The 19,596-nt window shown below is 49.7% G+C and overlaps 3 protein-coding genes across 6 annotated transcripts; 1 reads left to right on the top strand and 2 right to left on the bottom strand.

Moving 5' to 3' along the window:
- Window positions 1-77: 77 nt before the first annotated feature.
- Window positions 78-2,892, bottom strand: ENTR1 (endosome associated trafficking regulator 1). Its single transcript, XM_041484062.1, has 7 exons — window positions 2,767-2,892; window positions 2,523-2,690; window positions 2,025-2,098; window positions 1,785-1,896; window positions 1,219-1,281; window positions 537-673; window positions 78-235 (listed from the first exon to the last, which is right to left on the bottom strand). The coding sequence occupies exons 1-7, from the start codon at window positions 2,863-2,865 to the stop codon at window positions 142-144; spliced, it is 747 nt and encodes a 248-aa protein (XP_041339996.1). The 5' UTR covers window positions 2,866-2,892; the 3' UTR covers window positions 78-141.
- Window positions 2,893-2,961: 69 nt separating this feature from the next.
- PMPCA (peptidase, mitochondrial processing subunit alpha) lies at window positions 2,962-9,043 on the top strand. Its single transcript, XM_041484061.1, has 13 exons — window positions 2,962-3,040; window positions 3,209-3,411; window positions 3,549-3,628; window positions 3,932-4,014; window positions 4,310-4,404; window positions 4,549-4,649; window positions 5,018-5,281; window positions 5,476-5,568; window positions 5,805-5,923; window positions 6,345-6,435; window positions 6,532-6,594; window positions 6,961-7,105; window positions 7,403-9,043. The coding sequence occupies exons 1-13, from the start codon at window positions 2,988-2,990 to the stop codon at window positions 7,570-7,572; spliced, it is 1,560 nt and encodes a 519-aa protein (XP_041339995.1). The 5' UTR covers window positions 2,962-2,987; the 3' UTR covers window positions 7,573-9,043.
- A 192-nt stretch (window positions 9,044-9,235) lies between these two features.
- On the bottom strand, window positions 9,236-19,243 carry INPP5E (inositol polyphosphate-5-phosphatase E). Of its 4 annotated transcripts, XR_005956510.1 has the most exons (12): window positions 19,124-19,243; window positions 16,891-17,941; window positions 15,307-15,430; window positions 15,003-15,100; window positions 14,342-14,466; window positions 14,103-14,222; window positions 13,627-13,734; window positions 12,719-12,880; window positions 12,064-12,179; window positions 11,569-11,705; window positions 10,094-10,588; window positions 9,236-9,741 (listed from the first exon to the last, which is right to left on the bottom strand). XR_005956510.1 is itself a non-coding variant. In XM_041484058.1 (11 exons), exons 2-11 carry the CDS (start codon window positions 17,730-17,732, stop codon window positions 10,456-10,458), a joined length of 1,965 nt encoding a protein of 654 aa, XP_041339992.1. In that variant the 5' UTR covers window positions 17,733-17,941; window positions 19,124-19,243; the 3' UTR covers window positions 9,236-10,455. The 4 variants fall into 4 exon arrangements, 3 of the variants coding, with proteins under 3 accessions (XP_041339992.1, XP_041339993.1, XP_041339994.1); XM_041484058.1 differs by having other exon boundaries at window positions 9,236-10,588; XM_041484059.1 differs by lacking the exon at window positions 19,124-19,243 and adding an exon at window positions 18,652-18,786 and having other exon boundaries at window positions 9,236-10,588.
- Window positions 19,244-19,596: the final 353 nt, after the last annotated feature.

The following is a 19,596-nucleotide window of genomic DNA, read 5'->3' as shown; positions in this document are numbered from 1 at the left end:
TGGCTGTGGATGCACCGCGGCAGGGGATGGAGAAGCCCAGGTGTGCAGTTGGACGCGTCAAAATGAGGCCAAGTATGAAAAATTCACTTTTTAGTAACGGTTTCCATATGAAAACAAAGTCGTCCGTGCTGTGTGAGGCACTCACTGTCCGTGCTCTGCCACCTCAGAGATTCTGTCTATGGATTTCAGGAGATCAGCCACGAGCTGCAGGGATTCTGCCCCAGACAGCAGCTGCCTGCAGTGGAGAGATGCAGTGTTACAGGTGGGGACAGGCAGCCAGGCAGTTTTGGGGGAGTTTCCCCACATTCTGTGATTTATCAAGCAGCATTTTATCAGGACTGGAAACTCAAAGACTCCCAATTCCCACTTATTTTCACACTTGGAGGAAAACACATGGAGGGTGAGAACACGGAGCAGCTCCTCTGGCACACAGCACAAACCCCTGGATTTTAACCCTAAAAACACCCACTGGGGACGTTTATCCGTGAGCCCCCGTGCCCGAGGGGTGCCAGGAGCGCTGTCCCGGCGCAGCTGACCTGATGGATGCTCGGGAGCTGGCTGTCACCTGCAGCAGCTGCTGCAGCGCCGCCTCCGCGTTCCGCCTGGCCGCGGCCAATCCCGCCTGGCCCGCCCGCAGCTCCTCCTGCTCCCGCCGGGAATTCCTCAGCTCAGCCTGAGCAAAAAGGGCACAGTCCATGAGAAACGAGCCCGGAAGGGCAGCAGATGCTCTGCAGCTGATGATGCATTCTTCCCACAGCAGTTGATGGGCGTGGAGTGTAATCATTAACTGATACACGGACAGGGAATACAATAAATAATGCAATAAATAGTGACTAGAGCCCAGAAGCAGCTGCCTGCAGGGAGTGTCTGCCCACAAACACAATCAGCAGGGCTGGAAAGACCTCTGGATGCATCCAGTGCAACCCCTGCCAAGGCAGTGTCACCTGCAGCAGGGGACAGGAACAATTCCAGAGGTCTCCAGGGAAGGAGACTCCCTGAATTCCCTGGGCAGTTTGCTGCAGGGCTCTGCCCCCCTCCATGGAAAGAAGTTCTTCCTCATTTCAGTTTGTGGCCATTGCTCCTCACCACTGAAATCTGGCACCATCCAGGCCCTCACTGAGCCTAAAAACACACCCAGCATTTTCCTCAGAGCCTGCAAAACCCTTGCAGCTCAGTTCTGAGATGTGTCCCTGCAGCCCCAGCAGTGCTGCTGCCTACCTGCAGCTGGGCATTCTCCTGCCTCAGTTTGGCAGCACTGTTCTCAGCCTTGGCAGCCCTTTTCTGCAACAGAACAGAGATTATTGAAATAATAATAATAATAAATTTATTTATGATAGAATATCATTATATATTAGTATATTTACTAATGTTACATATTAGTGTATATATAATAAATAATTATTCTATAAGAATTATAATTATCAAATTGATAACTGAAAATAATATTATAATACTAATAATAATAATAACTTATAATTATCAAATTGATCACTGAAAAGAATATTATAATGCTACTAATAATAATAATAATAACAATAACTCAATTGAAATCATAATAATAATAACCCAGGCAGGCTTAGCCACTTGGGAATGAGTGATTCCAGCACAGAACCTGGAGGGATAGGGTTTGTGTTCCACCACACTGTGTTCTGAATGTTTTAGGAGGTAGGAACAGCTCCCTCCTTCCCTCCTCACTGCTCCTTTCTGGGATCTGCAGAACCTCCCCACCCTCACAGGGGAGAATTTCTTCTGACACCTGATCTCAGCCTAAAGCCAACACTTACAGTCATCAGCTGCAGATTCTGCTCCACGTGCTGCACCATTGCTTCCAAATCCTGTGCTTCCTTTTCTTCTTTGATTTTGTTTTCCTCAAGCTTCTTCTCAAGCTTCCTCATCCTTAAAAAAATAAGAGATGGCACACAGTAAGCACTTGTACAATTAAATACTTTAGGAGGGAAATTCTGGGAAAGGATCAAGGATCTCATGGTTTTGTGTTACAAGGAAAATGAATTCTTCTCACTCACTTGTCTGCTTGAGTTTCAGCCAGAATCTGAAGCTTATTGATCTTGCTTCTCAAAATAGCATTCTCTTCTTTTAGCTAAAAAAAGAAATAAAAAATTCTTATTAACACTGAGGTGCATTTTCACAACAATACCAACAATCCGAGATCAACAGCAGAATACTCAACTTTAATACTAGAAATCCTTGTGCTTTGTAATACATTCAAGCTTAATTTTACCTTCAGCTTACCCATCTGGAAACCACTGTGGGGCACAGGAACGTGGCACTGAACCACCAATGTAAACGGGACTAATTAATGCTGCCAGTCCTAAATGAACATGACCTCAAGGGGCAGGGCACGAGGAAGTCACCCGGGTCATGTCTCAGCAGCACAGAGAGAAAACTGGACCTGACTGTGGTGAAATGCACATTTCCAGAGCTCGTTCTCCTCCTGGGCAGCCCTCGGTGTTGGCAGGCCGAGCCCGGCTCCGACGGAGCGGCGGGCGGGCGGCAGCGCTCACCTGCTCGTAGCTCGGGACCGGGGCGGCTCCGGCGCTGCCCAGGTGGGCCTGCTCCACGGCCAGCGGCCGGTAGCTCTCGCTCCATTCCTCCTCCTCGTCCTCCTGCTCGTCCCCCGACTCTGCGGGCACCGCGGGCAGCGGGGGCACGGCGGGCCCGGCCCGAGCCGCCTGCGGAGGGGACAGCGGGCTGAGGGGCGCGTGGTGACGGGACGGCTCCCGGCCGCGCTGCCGCGCACGGCCTTACCTGTGCGTCCCCGCCGCGGGACTTGGAGCGGACGAACTCGCGGAAGGAGAAGGGGTTGGGCTCGGCCGGGGCCCCCGGCAGCGGCTCCGGCACGGCCATGGCCGCCTGAGGGCGGCGCGGGGCGGGGCCTCCCGCTCGGAGCGGACCAATGAGCGCTCGTTCTCCGCCGCCACGCCCAACCGCGGCCCCGCCCCCTGACGCACGCTCCCGGTGGCGGCAAGATGGCGGCGGCCATGGCGTGGCTACGGCGCGGCGCCTGCGGCCCGGCCCGGCGGTGAGCGGGGCCCGGCACCGCGCGGGGAGGGCACGGCGCCGCTGGGGACGGCGCGGGGACAGCGGGGGGACGGGCGGCACCCGCTCTGGGGGGAGGTTCAGCGCTCGGTCCCGGCCTTGGCCGAGCGGCGCGCCCGCGGCCCGTGACGGTGTGCCCGGTGTCCCTCAGGTGCGGGCTGGCGGCCGGCCGGAGCTACAGCGGCGGCGGCGCGTACCCCAGCGTGTCGCTGACCTGCCCGCTGCCCGGCGTGCCCAAGGCCGTGTTCGCGGCGGCCGAGAGCCGGGAGCGCTTCGAGACGCGGGTGACGGTGCTGGAGAACGGGCTCCGCGTCGCCTCCCAGAACAAGTTCGGGCAGTTCTGCACCGTGGGCACTTCTTTTAGCTCACGGAGTACCGGGCACGGAGTACCGGGCGGGGCTGGGGACCCCCGGTGTCCCCCCGAGCCGGGCTGTGCTTGCGAGGCCCGCGGGTGTAAAAGTCACGCTGGTTTATTCTCTTCTTTGCACCAGTTCTGGTGAATTCGGGATCGAGACACGAAGCGAAATACCTCAGTGGGATCTCCCACTTCTTGGAGAAGCTGGCGTTCTCTGTGAGTACTGCCCTGGGGCCCCCAAATCCGCACAGAGCAGCCAAAGGGCTGACCCGCAGGGCTCTCTGCACTCAGCTGTTAAACAGTGGTGAGAGCATCGACAGAGTCACAGAATCTTAATTGCTTATTAATTAGCATGACTGTAATTAAATTCTAAAAGTCTTTGTGGTTTCACCTCCAAGGCTGGTACATAGTGATCAAACCATTGGACTGAAAGAATGTCAGAGATGCTCTGGGTTACACTGAAGGGTTATAAACAGTTATTGCTTTACTAATTAATAACATTGGTATCTTCTTCCTTAGTCCACAGCTCAGTTTGGCAGCAAAGACGAAATTCTCCTCACCTTAGAGAAGCATGGAGGCATCTGTGACTGCCAGGCATCGAGGTGGGTGCTCCTTCTGCTCTTACTGGGTGTTGCAGCACTGACAGCACTTTGAATCTCTCTTCCTGGTGTGGGGCAGGAAAATCCACTTTTTGTTCCCAAGCAGCAGAAATCCCTTTGTTTGGGCTGCTGGGAAGCTACAAAAGCAAGCCTGAAAGGATTATAAAACTCAAATCTATTTCATTTGAGAAGCATTTAATGGTTAGAACAGCTTCATCTGTGCTTTCCTGACGCTGAGATGACACTGAGTGACCCCAGAAGTGATGTCTCAGTGCAGAACCTGTGTTTTGTGTTGCAGGGACACCATCATGTATGCAGTCTCTGCTGATGCCAGAGGCCTGGACACCGTGGTCAACTTGCTGGCTGATGTAACCCTCCAGCCCAGGTTATCAGGTCTGGCAGCACAATCCTCTGCCTCAAATAAAACCATTTCCACCACATGGCTTGCTCCAAGAGCTCAAAATTCCCTCAGAGGTGACCTTGCAGCAGCTGGGGTTTTCTGTAGGGGTTGCCATCCCTTGCTTTGTCTCGTTGCAGATGAAGAAATTGAGATGACCCGAATGGCCATCAGGTTTGAGCTGGAGGATCTGAACATGAGGCCTGACCCAGAGCCTCTCCTGACAGAAATGATCCATGCGGTAACACACTGGAAATTCTGCATTCTCTTTCTTGTTTTGGCAGCTTCAGGGTTTATTTTATCTGGTTCTAAAACCAGATTTTCTGTTATTCAGTTTCTGTGATGGGAGAATTTTGCTGTCCCTTCACTTTGAAATCCAGCATTCTCCACATGTGGAAGATTCTAACCCAAACTAAAAAAAACCTATTTGTAACTTTCCTTTGTTGATGTGGGTGACAAAATGTTACTGAGTTGCACTGACATTAGTTAAATATGCTCAGCTTTGCCTCTGTCAGATGTGGGCTTGATTCCAAAGCAAAAAGAGGTTTAGAGGGGTGTTCAGGGAAAAATGAAGTGGTTTGTGACTTTAATGTGCCTGTTCCCTTTTAGGCAGCCTTCAGAGACAACACAGTGGGACTGAACAGGTTCTGCCCCGTGGAGAACACGGACAAAATCACCCGGGACGTGCTGCACTCCTACCTGAGCAGCTACTACACCCCAGACAGGATGGTGCTGGCTGGGGTGGGCATTGAGCACGAGCACCTGGTGGAGTGTGCCAGGAAATACCTGCTGGGGGTGGAGCCCGTGTGGGGCTCGGGGCAGGGCAGGGCTGTGGACAGCTCCGTGGCTCAGTACACCGGAGGCATCGTCAAGGTACGTGGTGGCAGCCAGCAGCTTGCTGGGATTTGCTGATTTCTCTACAGGCTTTTGCTTTTCTTAAGTTGTATTTCATGGGTATGAGCCCAAACTGGCTATGATAGCTGTAAATTGGGTGGCGAGGTCATTATTGGGAATGTATCAAACTGCTGTGAAAATCGGGGTTAATGATCTGTCTGCCCTTCCCACAGGTTGAAAAAGACATGTCAGATGTGAGTCTGGGCCCTACTCCCATCCCAGAGCTCACCCACATCATGATTGGGTTAGAAAGCTGCTCATTTTTAGTAAGTATTAACCTGAAATCCTTTTTTGTGTGCCTTATACTTGGAGAATCCCGGGAACACTGACTCATTCCACAAACATTTTGCTGCTGCACATAAAAACAAGCAGCATTTTCCAGGACACTTTACTGAAGACCTTGACCTTCACACTGCTCTTGTGCTGTGTTTTTTCCCTCCCCTCTACTCACCCCAGACCCTCGAGAGCTCTGCCCTTACCTGAGTTTGTTGTTCCACTGCAGGAGGATGATTTCATTCCTTTTGCGGTGCTAAACATGATGATGGGAGGTGGTGGCTCTTTCTCAGCTGGAGGACCTGGCAAGGGCATGTTCACCCGGCTGTACCTCAATGTGCTCAACAGGTGGGTTTGTCTTGCTGTTTAAGGGCTGCCAGAAACAATCCTGTAGCAGCTTTGCATGGGAAAAAGGAAACCCCACCAGGTTTTACATCAGTTTCATCTGCTGGGACTGGTGTGTCAGTTGGCATTTTGAGAGGGTGAAAGTAAAGGGCAGAAGTGACCAGGAGTTGTGTTTTCTTCTGGTAGCCCTGTCCTTGCTTTAATCGGGGAGTATTAACAGGATTTGCTCTGTATTGTCAGGGATTCAAGTGGAGAGAAGGGAGTAGATGCCACATGCATAAATTATCAAAGAAGGGATTGACAATTCTCACTGCACTGCTGAGAATCCTGAGAATGCACTAGGAGGGTGCTCACTGTCCATGTTTAATTTTTACATTGTAAATTCTGGGTTTTAAATTTTAAATTACTCTTTATATACTCACAGGCACCATTGGATGTACAATGCCACCTCTTACCACCACAGCTATGAGGACACAGGTCTCCTGTGTATCCATGCCAGTGCAGATCCAAAACAGGTACAGAGTCCTTAAACAGTAACCACATCAGTTCCAGAGTTCTGTGGACACAGGAAGCATTGTTCTGATCTTCTTTCCATGATCTGTTTTCCCCAGGTTCGGGAGATGGTGGAAATCATCACCAGGGAATTCATCCTCATGGCAGGAGCAGTGGGAGAGGTCAGCAGCACATTTGAGTTTGCAGATGGTTTTTGAGCTGAAATAATCCCTGGAATGTCCAAGGCCAGGCTGGACAGGACTTGGAGCACCCTAGGACAGTGGAAGGTGTCCCTGCCCATGGCAGGGAGTGGCACTGGGTGGGCTTCAAGGTCCCTTCCAACCCAAACCATCTGGGATTTTGTGAATGCATTGCATTGACTGTGCTAGAATGGACTTTTATAGATAATTTTGTTATATATTTCTGTAAAAGAATACAGCAACATTAGCAATGCATCCACAAGGAGAGAGGTGTCTGCAGAGCTCTTCCATGTTACCTTGTGCTGCAGAGCAGCAACCAGAACTTTTTTCTTTCCTGCTCATTCACAGGTAGAACTTGAGAGAGCAAAGACACAGCTCAAGTCCATGCTCATGATGAACCTGGAGTCTCGGCCAGTGATCTTTGAAGATGTGGGGAGGCAGGTTTTGGCAACAAACACAAGGAAGCTACCTCATGAGCTCTGTGACCTCATCAGTGAGTAGACAATGCTTTGCCTTGCCTTGAGGGAACTGTAGGTACAGTTAAAATACTCTTGTAGCACTGATGAATTACCTCTGAAAGTGGGGGCATAAATACTACAGAAATACATTTCAAACTGAGCTTAATTGCTTTCACAATTAACAACACAGGGCTTATTTTAGTCAGAAGGAAGGTAAAACAAGAATCATGGTGGAGAAGATATGGAGTTGGTTTTCTGAGCATGGGCCCAAAGCTGCTTTGTGCTGTTCACAATGGAGGTATATCACAGCTCTGCCTTTCTTCTGCCTGCAGGTCAGGTGAAACCCAGTGATATCAAGAGGGTGGTGACTAAGATGCTGCACAAGAAGCCAGCAGTGGCTGCCCTGGGTGACCTGACAGATCTGCCCACCTACGAGCACATCCAGGCTGCCCTTTCCAGCAAGGACGGGCGGCTCCCACGGCTCTACCGCCTCTTCCGATAGAGCAGCACCTCCTGCCCGGCCTCAAATCCCTTCTTTTTTAATGTTTTTTTTTTTTTATTCTCATGTTGCTGTAACACCCTCCCTCCCCCCAATGCTCCCAGGCATTCTGTGCAACCATGGAGCTGAGCAAAGCTGCTGTGGAGCACTGGATTGTGAAGAGCTCGTGTTAGGAGCTGGCTCTGGAGGAGGAGTTTGACCCTCGGAGGAGGTTACAAGAGAAGATGGGTGTTGAGACCCTTCTCTTGGATTTGGGGAGAACAGAGCAAGCCAAAATGTTCATCACTACAGTGAAAGCACATCTCTGAGCAGTGAGTCACTGCCTCTTCATCACCCCAGCAGTGGAAGTGGGGCTGTCACATGAGGCCCCACCGTGCCCTTCCTGAGGAATGTGTGGCACCTTAAACAGCTTGGCTTCATGTCTGAATTCAGAGAATATTTATGACTGTTACCAAGGTGAACTAAGACTTGGTCAAACTGAATTAGGAAAATAATAGTTACTGTCCCTGTGAAGTTGGCAAAAAGTTTCCTGCAATCCAGATTTTGTTACAAATCATGGATCCATTTCATCAGTGTAATTCACCATCTGACAAGGAATCACCCTCCTGGGAGTAACTTCATCATCTTGCTAGAGTTCCAAGGAAAGCAGCCCCATGACAGAACCAATTTTCTGTGGAGTTTCTCTGCAGAGGTACTGTACATAATGGACACTTACTTGAGAATGAGATTGATCCTATTTTTTAGGTTTTTCACTTGGACATGAACTGTGCTAAAGAGTAGATGTTCTTTTCCTCCAGAGTTGCTTTAAAAACAGTTATTAAAGGAGTTGCTGCTGCTGCACCCTAAACTCGTGCCTCATTTCCTCAGTGTCATCCAGATGGACTTAAGGCCTTGCAAAAAGAAGACACAATCAGTCTCACAGCAGAGATGTGGCTCAGCTGGAAGTCAAGATAACAAAATCACAACATTTAGAAACACAATCTTGACTGACACCCTGCCACAGAACGCCAAGTGCCACATGTGTGACATGCTAAAGAAATGGAGTCTCAAAAGAGAAATAAACCACTGGATTTATATAATCCCCTAATAAATGGGTTTAAAAATACAAAACGGCTGCACTGCAGCTCTTTACTGCTAGATGTGTGTGGTAAGGAGCAATGCAGCTGGGAGCAGAGCACTGTGAGGCTGCTGTGACCTATTTTACCCCATCCTTTCCTCATGCAACTCAAAGAAAACGTTGCATTGCTCCCTGCAGAGGGAAAAGCAGCCTAGGGCTAGGGCTGGTTCCATGGAAAAAGCTGTGAAGGAAGGCACGTTGTGGCAGTTTTGTGTTCCCCTTGGGATGCCCTTTGCAGCTGCAGTGTGCCTGGGGCCCTGGGCTTTGTGCTTTTCAAAACCCTAACCCACACAGTGTGGAAGTCCTGTTCAGTTGTTGTGTATGCTTGTGAGGAAATAAAGAGACCTCTGAACAACTGAGCAAGTAGTAAGAGTTCTGAAATTCATCTGCCAAAGCTTTCCTGAGCTGGCCAGTGGAGTATGCTCTGTTCAGTGCAAACAATTCCAGAGAAATCTCTCCCACCCAGCTGAAGACATAGCCCAGGTCACCCAAACACACCATGCAAAGAACTCTGGTTCTGACAATAAAAGCTAGTTCTCACTTAAGGTATTGCATTAATTTATTTTTATTCCTTTAAAAAGAAAGGAAATCCAAATACCTGATGGCTACAGACAGGTCAGTGCCATAAATGTACCGCAGAACAGGAGCCTGTCTTGGACAGGTTGCATAGTCAGCAGCACTTCCTCCAAGGTGTTTGCATGATGTTTTAGGTCCTAAGGTGATTAATGATCCCATCTGTGCCCATGAGGAGTTCTTAATTGTTAGCTGTACTTAACATTTTACCAGTGCCATACTGGTCCTTGTAGTATATATAGCCTTAAGACAACACTACCTCAGAAATAGCAAGTTATTCACAGTTTACTGATCTGGAAAAATAAAACCAAAAGGAATTGTGACTGGAGGTAATGGAGCTGTGTGGAGCTGAGTGGCTGCAGTTGCTCTGCAAACCTCCCTGGTGCACTCACTTGGCATCACTTTGGTGAAGCATCACACAGTGCCTGTTCTCAGGTAAATTCCAACTCCTGCTGCTGAAGGCAGGTAGTGCTCAATCAGCCCTGGGGAGGACAAGTGAGTTCAGGAAGGGATTGCTTCAGGCAGTCTCAGCAGATAAATATATGGCCTGAGAGTTTGGTATTTACCCCCTTAGTAACAGAAGGCCTATAGAATGATTATTGAAAGGCAATGTTTCTACACTTCAATGTACAGGAGTACATTCACAACAATTTGCTGTAGAGGACCCAAAAAGCCCAACACAGGAGCACCATCCATACACACAACTGCCATGAACTGGTCCCTGTTACTCCTTGTACAGAATACCAACACTTGGCTACAGAGAAGGAGCAAACCCAACCCCACACTGGATGGAAGGTAATCTGACCAAACCAAAGAGACAAACAAAGAATTCACCTTTCTGCAGGCTTTTCTTAGGTCCCCTGCTCTTGGTGATGACAGTTCCAGCAGCTGTGCCCCTGCGTGGAGGGGAACCAAGGGTCTGCACCCAGTGGCTTCCTAAGATAGTCTGGTTAAAAATAAATCAATTACACCAGCTGGGATGGATGTCTTAAAGAACTGACTCCTTTTCTTAGGCAGAAGCACTTGAGCTACATGGATTAGCTCATGCAAATGAATCCAGGATGAGGTTTAAGACATTCTTCACAAGCCACAGCAACTGCCAGAGGTGCTTATGCAGACAATTCCCTGCAGAGTTTGCCATGGTCTGAAATCCTCTTTCGGGGCACCTCTGCCACAAGCACTGCAGAGCTTTCAGCTCAAGAAATGCTACATATGCTGCTGGATCTTTGGTCCTTTTGTTCCCGGCGTCTCAGAAGTTCCCTCGTGGCCCGCCTCCTTATTCCAATTAAATACAGATCTCTGTCAAACAGCCCTGCAGCCAGGGGGATGCTGCAACAGGAACACAAGCCAGCAGGTCAGGGCATAAATAGCTGCTTGTTTGCCCAGCATCTCCTACTACTTCACACAACAAAGGCCATAAATCTGATTTTTACTTTCTTAAGGCATTCAGCGATTGCTGTGGGAGAAACAAGAGCTTTCACAGCAAAAAGTTAAGGTTTTTCACAATACTTTAAAATGCTGGTTGTAAAAGGGAAATGTACTTTAAATTTTAGCATGAACTCACCTGCCTTCATATATAGAGGACTTTCTTAATTACTCTGAACTAAAATCCACTCATTTGAAAAGCTATACCAGGTTACTGCTGACTCGGTGTACTCACTGGTGTGGTTCATCTCAACAATTCTTACCTTGGTCTCTTTTAGAGAGGAAACCTGAGCAGCCCATCACACACTGCTATTTAATGGGTATTTAATACCCAGAAACAAAAATTCCCATTGTAATTGCACTGCTGATCCAATACTTTGAGAAATCCCTTTTCTAGATATTGAGGTCTTGAAATCCTTGACCATGTTACTCACAAAAAAGAGAATAATTCCAAACCAAATTTCCTAAGGAGTTCTACTAATACAACAGCCTATGTAGGACATGAAGAACTTGGAGGATCTCAAAATGCTCCACTGACATCCAGCTGTGCTGAACTGCAGCCATCACTGGGGAGGGAAAACAGAACTGATCCTAAAGAAGGAAAGAGGAAGAGAAGAGGAAAGCTGCCCATGCTGATAGGAAAAACAAAGAGCTGCATCTCAGATATTTGCATTCGATTCCAATGGGCTCTGTTTATCCCCCTCAGAAGGATTAAGAGACCTGGCAGCAGGGATTTCAGCTGGCAGGGCAAGGTTTAAGCTCTTACTGCTCTGACCACCAGCATGTACAGGGTAAAACCCAAACAGGCTGCAGGGATAGACACCCGAGGATATCCTCAGGGTCACTGGAGCAATCAATCATGTGGAGCTGCAGGAGGTACTCACTTGTCTCTGCCAGGCCTCACTTTCACACGAAACAAGGCAAACACAGGTCGGTGGTCTGAGGTTTTGATGACAGGACAGGAGGAGTATTTGACAGCCTGGATGTCATCCTTGTAGCGGCTGCGGAACACGACTCGGTCCTGGAGGCAGGGGGAGAGGGGACAGTGAGGGTGACTTCCCTGCACATCACCCACCCTGGAAAGCAGCACTGCTTCACAAGAGACAAATCCATTCAGTCATCATGCTCCACTTGGTGAAGTTAACGTGTCCTTGGATGGGGATCCATTCATTGTCTGATCCCAACAGTTCTGTGCCAGCTCTGAGCACAGGGGAGAGCCCACTCAGGATGTAAGGCAGGGAAAATAAGGTTAACAGCCTGGGCCAAACTCTCCCTGTGCTCACAGATTCTACAATCCTTTCTTCCACAAGTCCCAGATGCCCTTAAGCAACAATCTCAGCACAACTGAATCCCCTTTGACTCCTGAAATTATTCCTTACCGTGTAGGAGGGAGTCCTTTGCTTGGAGGTGGTGTCATAGCTGTCCTTTCCTATGTCAAACTTGTAGGAAGGACGGAAATGGATATCAGCCTCTTGGAATCCTTTGAAAATAGACCCTGTAAGGGAAGGGGGAATGGCATGAACAAACTTCTCCTTCCTGAGAACTGTGTCTACTAATGCTGGCTAGAACAAGAGCCATGTACATCAAAAACCTGGGCTTGGGCTCCAGAAAGGGAGCAAGCTCCCATCCTGACATGGAGAGGATAAAAAATAGCCAGTGGCTGTTTAGTCAGTGGTCAATTAAACAAAGAAGAACTGGTCCGTGCACTTCCACTGAAAGCTCATGCTGCTTTGTAAATGCTGTTCAAATCTAAATTCCCTGGACACTGGGACAGAGAGATACCCAGCTTATGAAGGAGTCAGATGAAACAGCAGCAAATGGCTTGGGAGGTTTCATGAAACAGAACAACCTGCTACAGCAACAAGTCCCTTGACACACTGCCACTGCATTTGACAGCTGCTGACTCCCTTCTTCAGGGAACTTAATCAAAGAAAGCAGGAAAGGTCTCCAGGAAATGGAGACTGGGCTGGCATTACTCCTGTGTGTAGGTATCTTTGTTTCTGGAGAGCAGGGAGATGAACAGCTGGCCCTTACCCCGGCTCATCTCACTGGTCAGCTGGTCATACACCAGCAGCTTGGACACGTCTGTGTCCGGGTTCTGGTTCAGGATGGAATCCACCGTCTCCCGATCCTTATTCAGCCGGAAGTTGAAGTCCCCAAACCAGAAAACTTCATCAAACCGAGTTGTGACATCACCTGCAAATTCACAGCACAAGTGTTCAAGGGATGCTGCTGAATGTGTTTGAGGAAGAAATTCCTTCTTTTCACTACCTGGAGATGTGATATTGAGTATGTTTTCTACCTGTGAGCACCACTGAATATGGGAGTTAACAACCCAGGAGAAAACAGAACAGAAATGTTAAAAACCATAGAAAAAGCTGAAAAGAGACCAAACTCTCTATGGGACCTAACACCAGAGGGAACACAAAAAGCTAATGTTACACTGTAGATAAAGAGTATATTCAATTTCCTAGTAAAAGGACCTACTTATCTATGTAGGTATCAAGTTGTCAGCACAGTGAAAGGAAACAATAATGGACTTTGGCAAACAATGCTCTGACCCATGTACATGCAGTGACATAAGGTTTATCCTCTTAAATTAGAAATAAAGTAATTCCTAATTGTCCCAGAAAACTTGGGAAAGTGAAACACGTCTGTAATATTAATAATATTAAACCAAAATTATCATATTGCTAAAAAAATACATCACGTAAAAATTCCCTGTTGAATTTTCTCTCTCCCATTTCAATTTTTTCTCAAATCCCCAATTTCAAGAAAAAAAAAATCATGGGAGTCATAACCATCCTCAGACAAAAAGATCTGTATTTTCTTTTTACACTCTCAAATTATCACTCTTCTTGTCTCTTTCCCAGTGCAGACTGAGAGACAATGCCCAGACTCTGCTGACCTGGGCTCCCCCACGCTCATGGTTTCCCACTTACTGGAACTGGATCGATACGGATTTGTGTCCGGAACATTCTTGGGAAGTGTAAGGGCTTGAATGGTTTTATTGTAGTCCAGTTTCCTCTCATTCACTTTACTGTCCCCAGCTGCAAGATAGAAACCCCATTACTGCCAACAGTGAATCATTTTCATGCAATGATCATTTTTGGTTAAACCAGGAGCTTCCAAAGGGTATCAGACATTTTCCACATATAAAATGTGACACTCTGGAAGTGTCTGCACTGAATAATGATGGCAGAAAGTGAGGGAAAAGGGACACAATGGTGCAGAGTTCATTTCTGTTTCCACAAACACAGTTCTTTTGTGAGTTTGTTACCAAACAAACCTCCCTTATCCTTCTCAGCTCAGCAATCCTGAGCTTTGGCTTCAGCCTGTCCTGCTTTTTCACCTCTGTTCAGCTCCCTTCCCTCCTCCCTCAACCAGGACACTCGTAGCAAGATTGCAAATGTCTCACATGTGAAGTGGGAGGTGATGAAGAGAAAGGAGGTCCCAAAAAACGTGAAGCTGATTCCCAGAGCTCCCTTGGTTTTGATCTGAGACACGATTCGAGTTGTCACCGTGGCATACTCCACTTCTGGAAGGAGGAAAAGAAGACGCTGTTACTGAAACACTTCTGACAGCGAGCAGGGAGGTTAGGAGAGGGAGAAAAAAGCAGGGCACAGGCTGGCACAGTGCCTTCAGCCCCCCACACACCCGAGCAGAACCAGATGAGGTCCCTGCGGATGAAGACAGACATGTAGAGCACCCCGTGGGCAGCCGAGTGCAGCAGGACGTAGTGCGGGCCCAGCGTCTCCTGCAGGCGGATCTCCCACTCCCTCCTGCAGGACAGAACAGCTGCATCACACACAGCACAGCAGACAGCAACCAGGAGAGCAGAGCAGCCTTGTGCTCACAGAGCAAACCCTCTCACACACAGCATCAAACCTCCCTGCACTCAGCTAAGGGGTGGCTGCTGAGGAGCCACAGAGACCAGCAGAGCTTTGCCATCAGGATGAAATTCTGTATGCACAGAGAAGCTGGTCAATCCCTGGGAGTGTCCAAGGCCAGGCTGGACAGGGCTTGGAACACCCTGGTTTAGTGCAAAGTGTCCCTGCCCATGGCAGGGGGTGGCACTGGTGGGCTTTAATGTCCCTTCCAACCCAAACCATTCTGGGATTTTATGATTTACAGATCTCTGTGACATTTTCCTCTAAATTCCATTTCCTCTGGTGCTGATGCAATAGAATTCAGTCTTGTTAAATGGGTTGATTATTGAAAATATTAGGAATACAACGGAGACTATTTCTAGTCTAATTTAAAGCAAAATGATTAGTTAACAGTAAGAGAAGATGGTTCATTACATTGTTTTTGCTACCTGTCTGGACAGCCTTCTTGAACCCCAATGACATACATGTCCTGGGCAAAGTCTGGATCTGTTGGCAATAAGAAATCATCCAGATTCACTGGAAGTTCCTATTACAAAAGAAATTTGAAACAAAAGGGAAGAAAAGAAAAGCAGTATTAGTTATGCAAAGATTTACTAGAAAAATACCTTATAATTTGACAAAGATGATTGACAAGGAACATAGTCTTGAACAGAAAAACATCACCCCAGTCCTCTCAGTAGAGCTGGGGTAACTTTGCTGCCAAAGGACCTGTGAAGATCTCTGTGCACCCACCTTCTGCCCCTGCATGTTCCAGGTGGCCACAAAGATTCCCATATTCCGATCAGGGAAATATCTGCTGAGTTCTTCTGCTCCCATTAAGGCACCACTTGCCAGAAGGCTGCCTTCCAAATAGCTCCTGTGGACAGAAGACACAAAAAAAGCATCTAAGGAAAGGGCATGGCAGCTGGGATGTTGATGTGTAATGTTTGAATCTTGAAGTAATCAAGAATATACATTTAGGAGGAAGGAATTTAATATTTATAAATTGTTCTGCTTGCCTGAAGTTCCTTCCAAAGCCAGGACATGAGGATGATGCTGTGATGAGAAGGCTGAAGACATCCAAAGTCTTCAGCCCCACTAAACTCATCCAGACACAGAACAAACAAATTGGTTTGATAACCTCAAGGTGCTCAGAGCAGCTGTGGCTGCCCCTGGATCCTGGAAGTGCCCAAGGCCAGGTTGGACAGGGCTTGGAGCAACCTGGGACGGTGGAAGGTGTCCCTGCCACAGCAGGGGTGGCACTGGATGAGCTTTGAGGTCCCTTCCACCCAAACCATTCTGTGATTCCATTAAATTTGAGTACCTTGAAGCAGCTCAGTTTACTTCAAACATAAAAACAGCTCCACCATGCCCAGTGTTCTGGCATCAGGTTTCTTCTAACCAAAAACTCAAACTCACATCCTTCCTTCAACTCAGCTCATCAAATCAGCTTCAAGAAAATAATTTATTGAGCCTGAGGTCTCAAAATATCCCCTTTGGGAAAGACAGATGCATCCCACAGCACGTGCCTCTCTGAAGGACATGCTTACAGAGGTGAGGGATGCTGGCACAGGGACTGCATGTTGAATAAGCATTTTTAATCTTGCTTAAGCTCTGCAAATAATGATGAGAGAATAATGTCGGGGAGTTCTGGGCAACCCAGCTGGCTCCAGCTGCTTTAGGGAGGAATGGAAAAAACCCTCATGGCAAACAAGTAACAATCTATCTCTGGGGCTTTTTTACCAGCCAGTAACACTTCAATTTATCTCAGAATTATTTCCTCTCTACTACAGACTCCCACCCTTTGGATCAATGATTAGGTTTTTCCCTCCTGCAGAGGAGCTCCTGTGGGATACTGGAGTAGTTCCCAGCACATCATTTGATCCTGCCAGAAACCAAACAAGTGCAACCTCTGCTCAGCACCTCACAGGACTGTGATAATGCTTCATGACAATCTCAATTTAAAATATCTGGTGCTATTTGCGTTTTTTTCTGTAATTTATTATTTTGGTTCAAGCCTGATGTACTTTTAGATTTTTCTAAAAAACAGTTTTCCCAACTGCTGGCATGCACAGCCACCACTTCTTAATTCTCAAACCAGATTATGTAAATATTACAAGGAAACTGACAGCAAACCAGACTTGTGTTTATGAAAACACTTAGCTCAAAGGAGCAAATTGAACTGATCTCCATCTTCCAACACTCTTCACAGCAGGTTAAATAACACAGAATGGCTTTTGTGCTTTACCAGGAGCTCAGAAGTTCCCTGCCCCTGCCCAGTGGGATTCTCCTCCCTGCTGACACCCCAAAAGCAGGAGAAACCTGGGGGAGCCCTACCTGCTGCGCACATCCTTGGCTCGGATGGGAGTGAGCACGCTGAAGGTGGATTTCATGGAGTCTGTGGAGCAATTGTCATAGAGAGTCCCATTGCCCTGCAGCCTGGAGTCGCTGAGGCTGCTGCTCACCCTCCCAAACTTGTGCTGAGAATAATGTCGGTAATCCAGACAATCTGAGTCGATCCTATTAGCTGTCCTCAGGGAGTGGGAGGCCACGTTGAGCTCCATGGGGGGCAGGGGGCGGGCCGGCATGATTTGGGACAGCCGGGGTTTGCCCCCCGCGAACCCCTTGCCCCGCAGGAGCCCCCCAAAGGCACTGGAGATCTCGGAGGCTCGTTTGCCCAGGTCCGAGGCGCCTCCCCTGCTCTTCCCCCCGGGACTGGCTTCCAAGGCGTCTGGTGAACTGTGCAAGGAATCCTGCTGGCAGCAGGGATTGCAGGGGCTGGCCCTGCCCCTGGTGGGAGGGCTGGGGGACGCTTCCTGCAGGGAACCGTTGGAGGAGCTCGTCTCGTTGGGATCAGTCAGACTTTCCTGGCTTGTCCTAAATCGTCTCCACTTCCTCCAGCTCTTTTCATCCAGGGATGCAGCACGTTCCAGCCGGGGCTTCCGAGGGGGCCTTGGAGTGATCGATTTAATTTTCATATTAGCTTTGAGCTCTTCTGGCAGAAGCTTTAAGGTCTCACTTATGGGCGTGCCTATTTTCGGAGGTGCCCCATCACCCCTAGCCTCCTTTTTGGCTGCTTTTCCAGCTTTTTTTGCCTGCAGGTCCTGTACTGCTCCACCCTCCATGCTCCGAGTAAGACACACTCTTGAGTGCTGCGGAAATCCATTTGGAGTACTCATGTCCCCCAGGTACCAGCTGTGGATGCTGCTCCAGATGAAAAGTTCCTCAAAGCATAGCTTCCTTCCCTTTATCACCCTGTGGGTTCACAGGGCTTTACTCAGCCAGCAAGGCATGGCAATGGCACACAGCTCAGCCTTTAGCTGGGAACGAAGGGCAGGTGAATGTGCAGGCAGAGGCATTGTCTGTAAAATTCCAAGACGTGGGATACCTGGATTCCCCCAAGAGAAAGAGGTAAGAATGAAAAGTTATTGAGCTGTACTCCCCGATCAGAAAGCATCTCCTTGCAGGACCTCCCACTAGCACAACTCACACCTTAACGTGACCTTGTTAGAAAATCACTGTTTTCCCGTTTTTACCCCAAAAGCAGAGCAGAGACCTCCTGTACGGCTGTGTACACCCTTCTTTAAGGAAAGGCAATTCCCTTTCGTGCTCTGTTGGCACGAAAGGGAATTTAAGCCGCACAGAAACCACCGCTCGTTGTCCTTGCTGTACACAGGCGTCACCAGCACGACCAGCCCGCAGCACCGGCTGCCCGAGGCCAGGAAATTTCCAGCGATCCCACAGCCGGGAAATCGCTGCCGCCTTTCCCTGCCTTGCACCAACCCCGCTCACCGCCGCGGACACCGAGAAACCGCCCCGGGGATGGCTTTAGGGTACGGCACCGGGCTCCGAGCACATTTCTACACGGGGGAAGCACCTCGTCATTCTGCGGCTACCTCAGGCCGGCCTCCCCCGGCTCTGCGAGGGCAACACGCCGGGCTGAACGCAGCAGGTTCGGCACCGAGGGGCCGCCGCCCGCATCCCAAGCGGGGCGGGAGGGCCCCGGGCCCGGCCCTCGCCCTCACACCGGCCGCGCCCCCCGCCCGCCGGGGCCGCCCCTTCCCCGCCGCTGCGTGCGGGACGCAAACCGGGCCTTACGGGTTGTTCAGGCTCCTCGCCGGTATCCGTGGTCGCAGCGTCGCTGCCGGTGCTCGTTTCGCTGCCGGTGCTCGTTTCGCTGCCGGTGAGGCCGCCCCGGCCCGGCCGTGGCAACGGGGGCAGCGCTGGGCCGGGCCGCCCGCAGCGCCCCCCGGCGGCCGGAGGAGCGCCCGGCAGCGCGCGCGGAAAGTCGCGGCTGTCGCGACACGGGATGAAGGCGGCGTTTAAAAAGCGGCTTAAAAATGAACGTGTCACACGTGAAGAAATGTAAAAGTTGCCTATATTACTGAACATTTCAGTACAAGCAGTGATCACAGAATCACACTGGGGCGGCAGGGACCTTGAGGATCGCGGTTTCCAGCCTTTGCCATGGATACGGACACCTTCCAAGCCCTGTCCAGCCTGACCCTGGACACCTCCAGGGATGGGGCAGCCACAGCTTCTCTGGGCAACTGTGCCAGAGCCTCTTTACGGGTTGCTCAGGCTCCTCGCCGGTATCCGTGGTCGCAGCGTCGCTGCCGGTACTCGTTTCGCTGCCGGTGCCCGTTTCGGTGCCGCTGAGGCCGCCCCGGCCCGGCCGTGGCAACGGGGGCAGCGCTGGGCCGGGCCGCCCGCAGCGCCCCCCGGCGGCCGGAGGAGCGCCCGGCAGCGCGCGCGGAAAGTCGCGGCTGTCGCGACACGGGATGAAGGCGGCGTTTAAAAAGCGGCTTAAAAATGAACGTGTCACACGTGAAGAAATGTAAAAGTTGCCTATATTACGCCTAAAGCTTCAGTTTTGAACATTTCAGTACAAGCAGTGATCACAGAATCACACTGGGGCGGCAGGGACCTTGAGGATCGCGGTTTCCAGCCTTTGCCATGGATACGGACACCTTCCAAGCCCTGTCCAGCCTGACCCTGGACACCTCCAGGGATGGGGCAGCCACAGCTTCTCTGGGCAACTGT

Source organism: Pyrgilauda ruficollis, unplaced genomic scaffold, assembly GCF_017590135.1.
Source record: "Pyrgilauda ruficollis isolate IOZ18807 unplaced genomic scaffold, ASM1759013v1 scaffold62, whole genome shotgun sequence".
NCBI classification, from domain to species: domain Eukaryota; kingdom Metazoa; phylum Chordata; class Aves; order Passeriformes; family Passeridae; genus Pyrgilauda; species Pyrgilauda ruficollis.
Note: the sequence above shows the minus strand (reverse complement) of the source record. Positions and strands in the feature narration are given on the sequence as shown.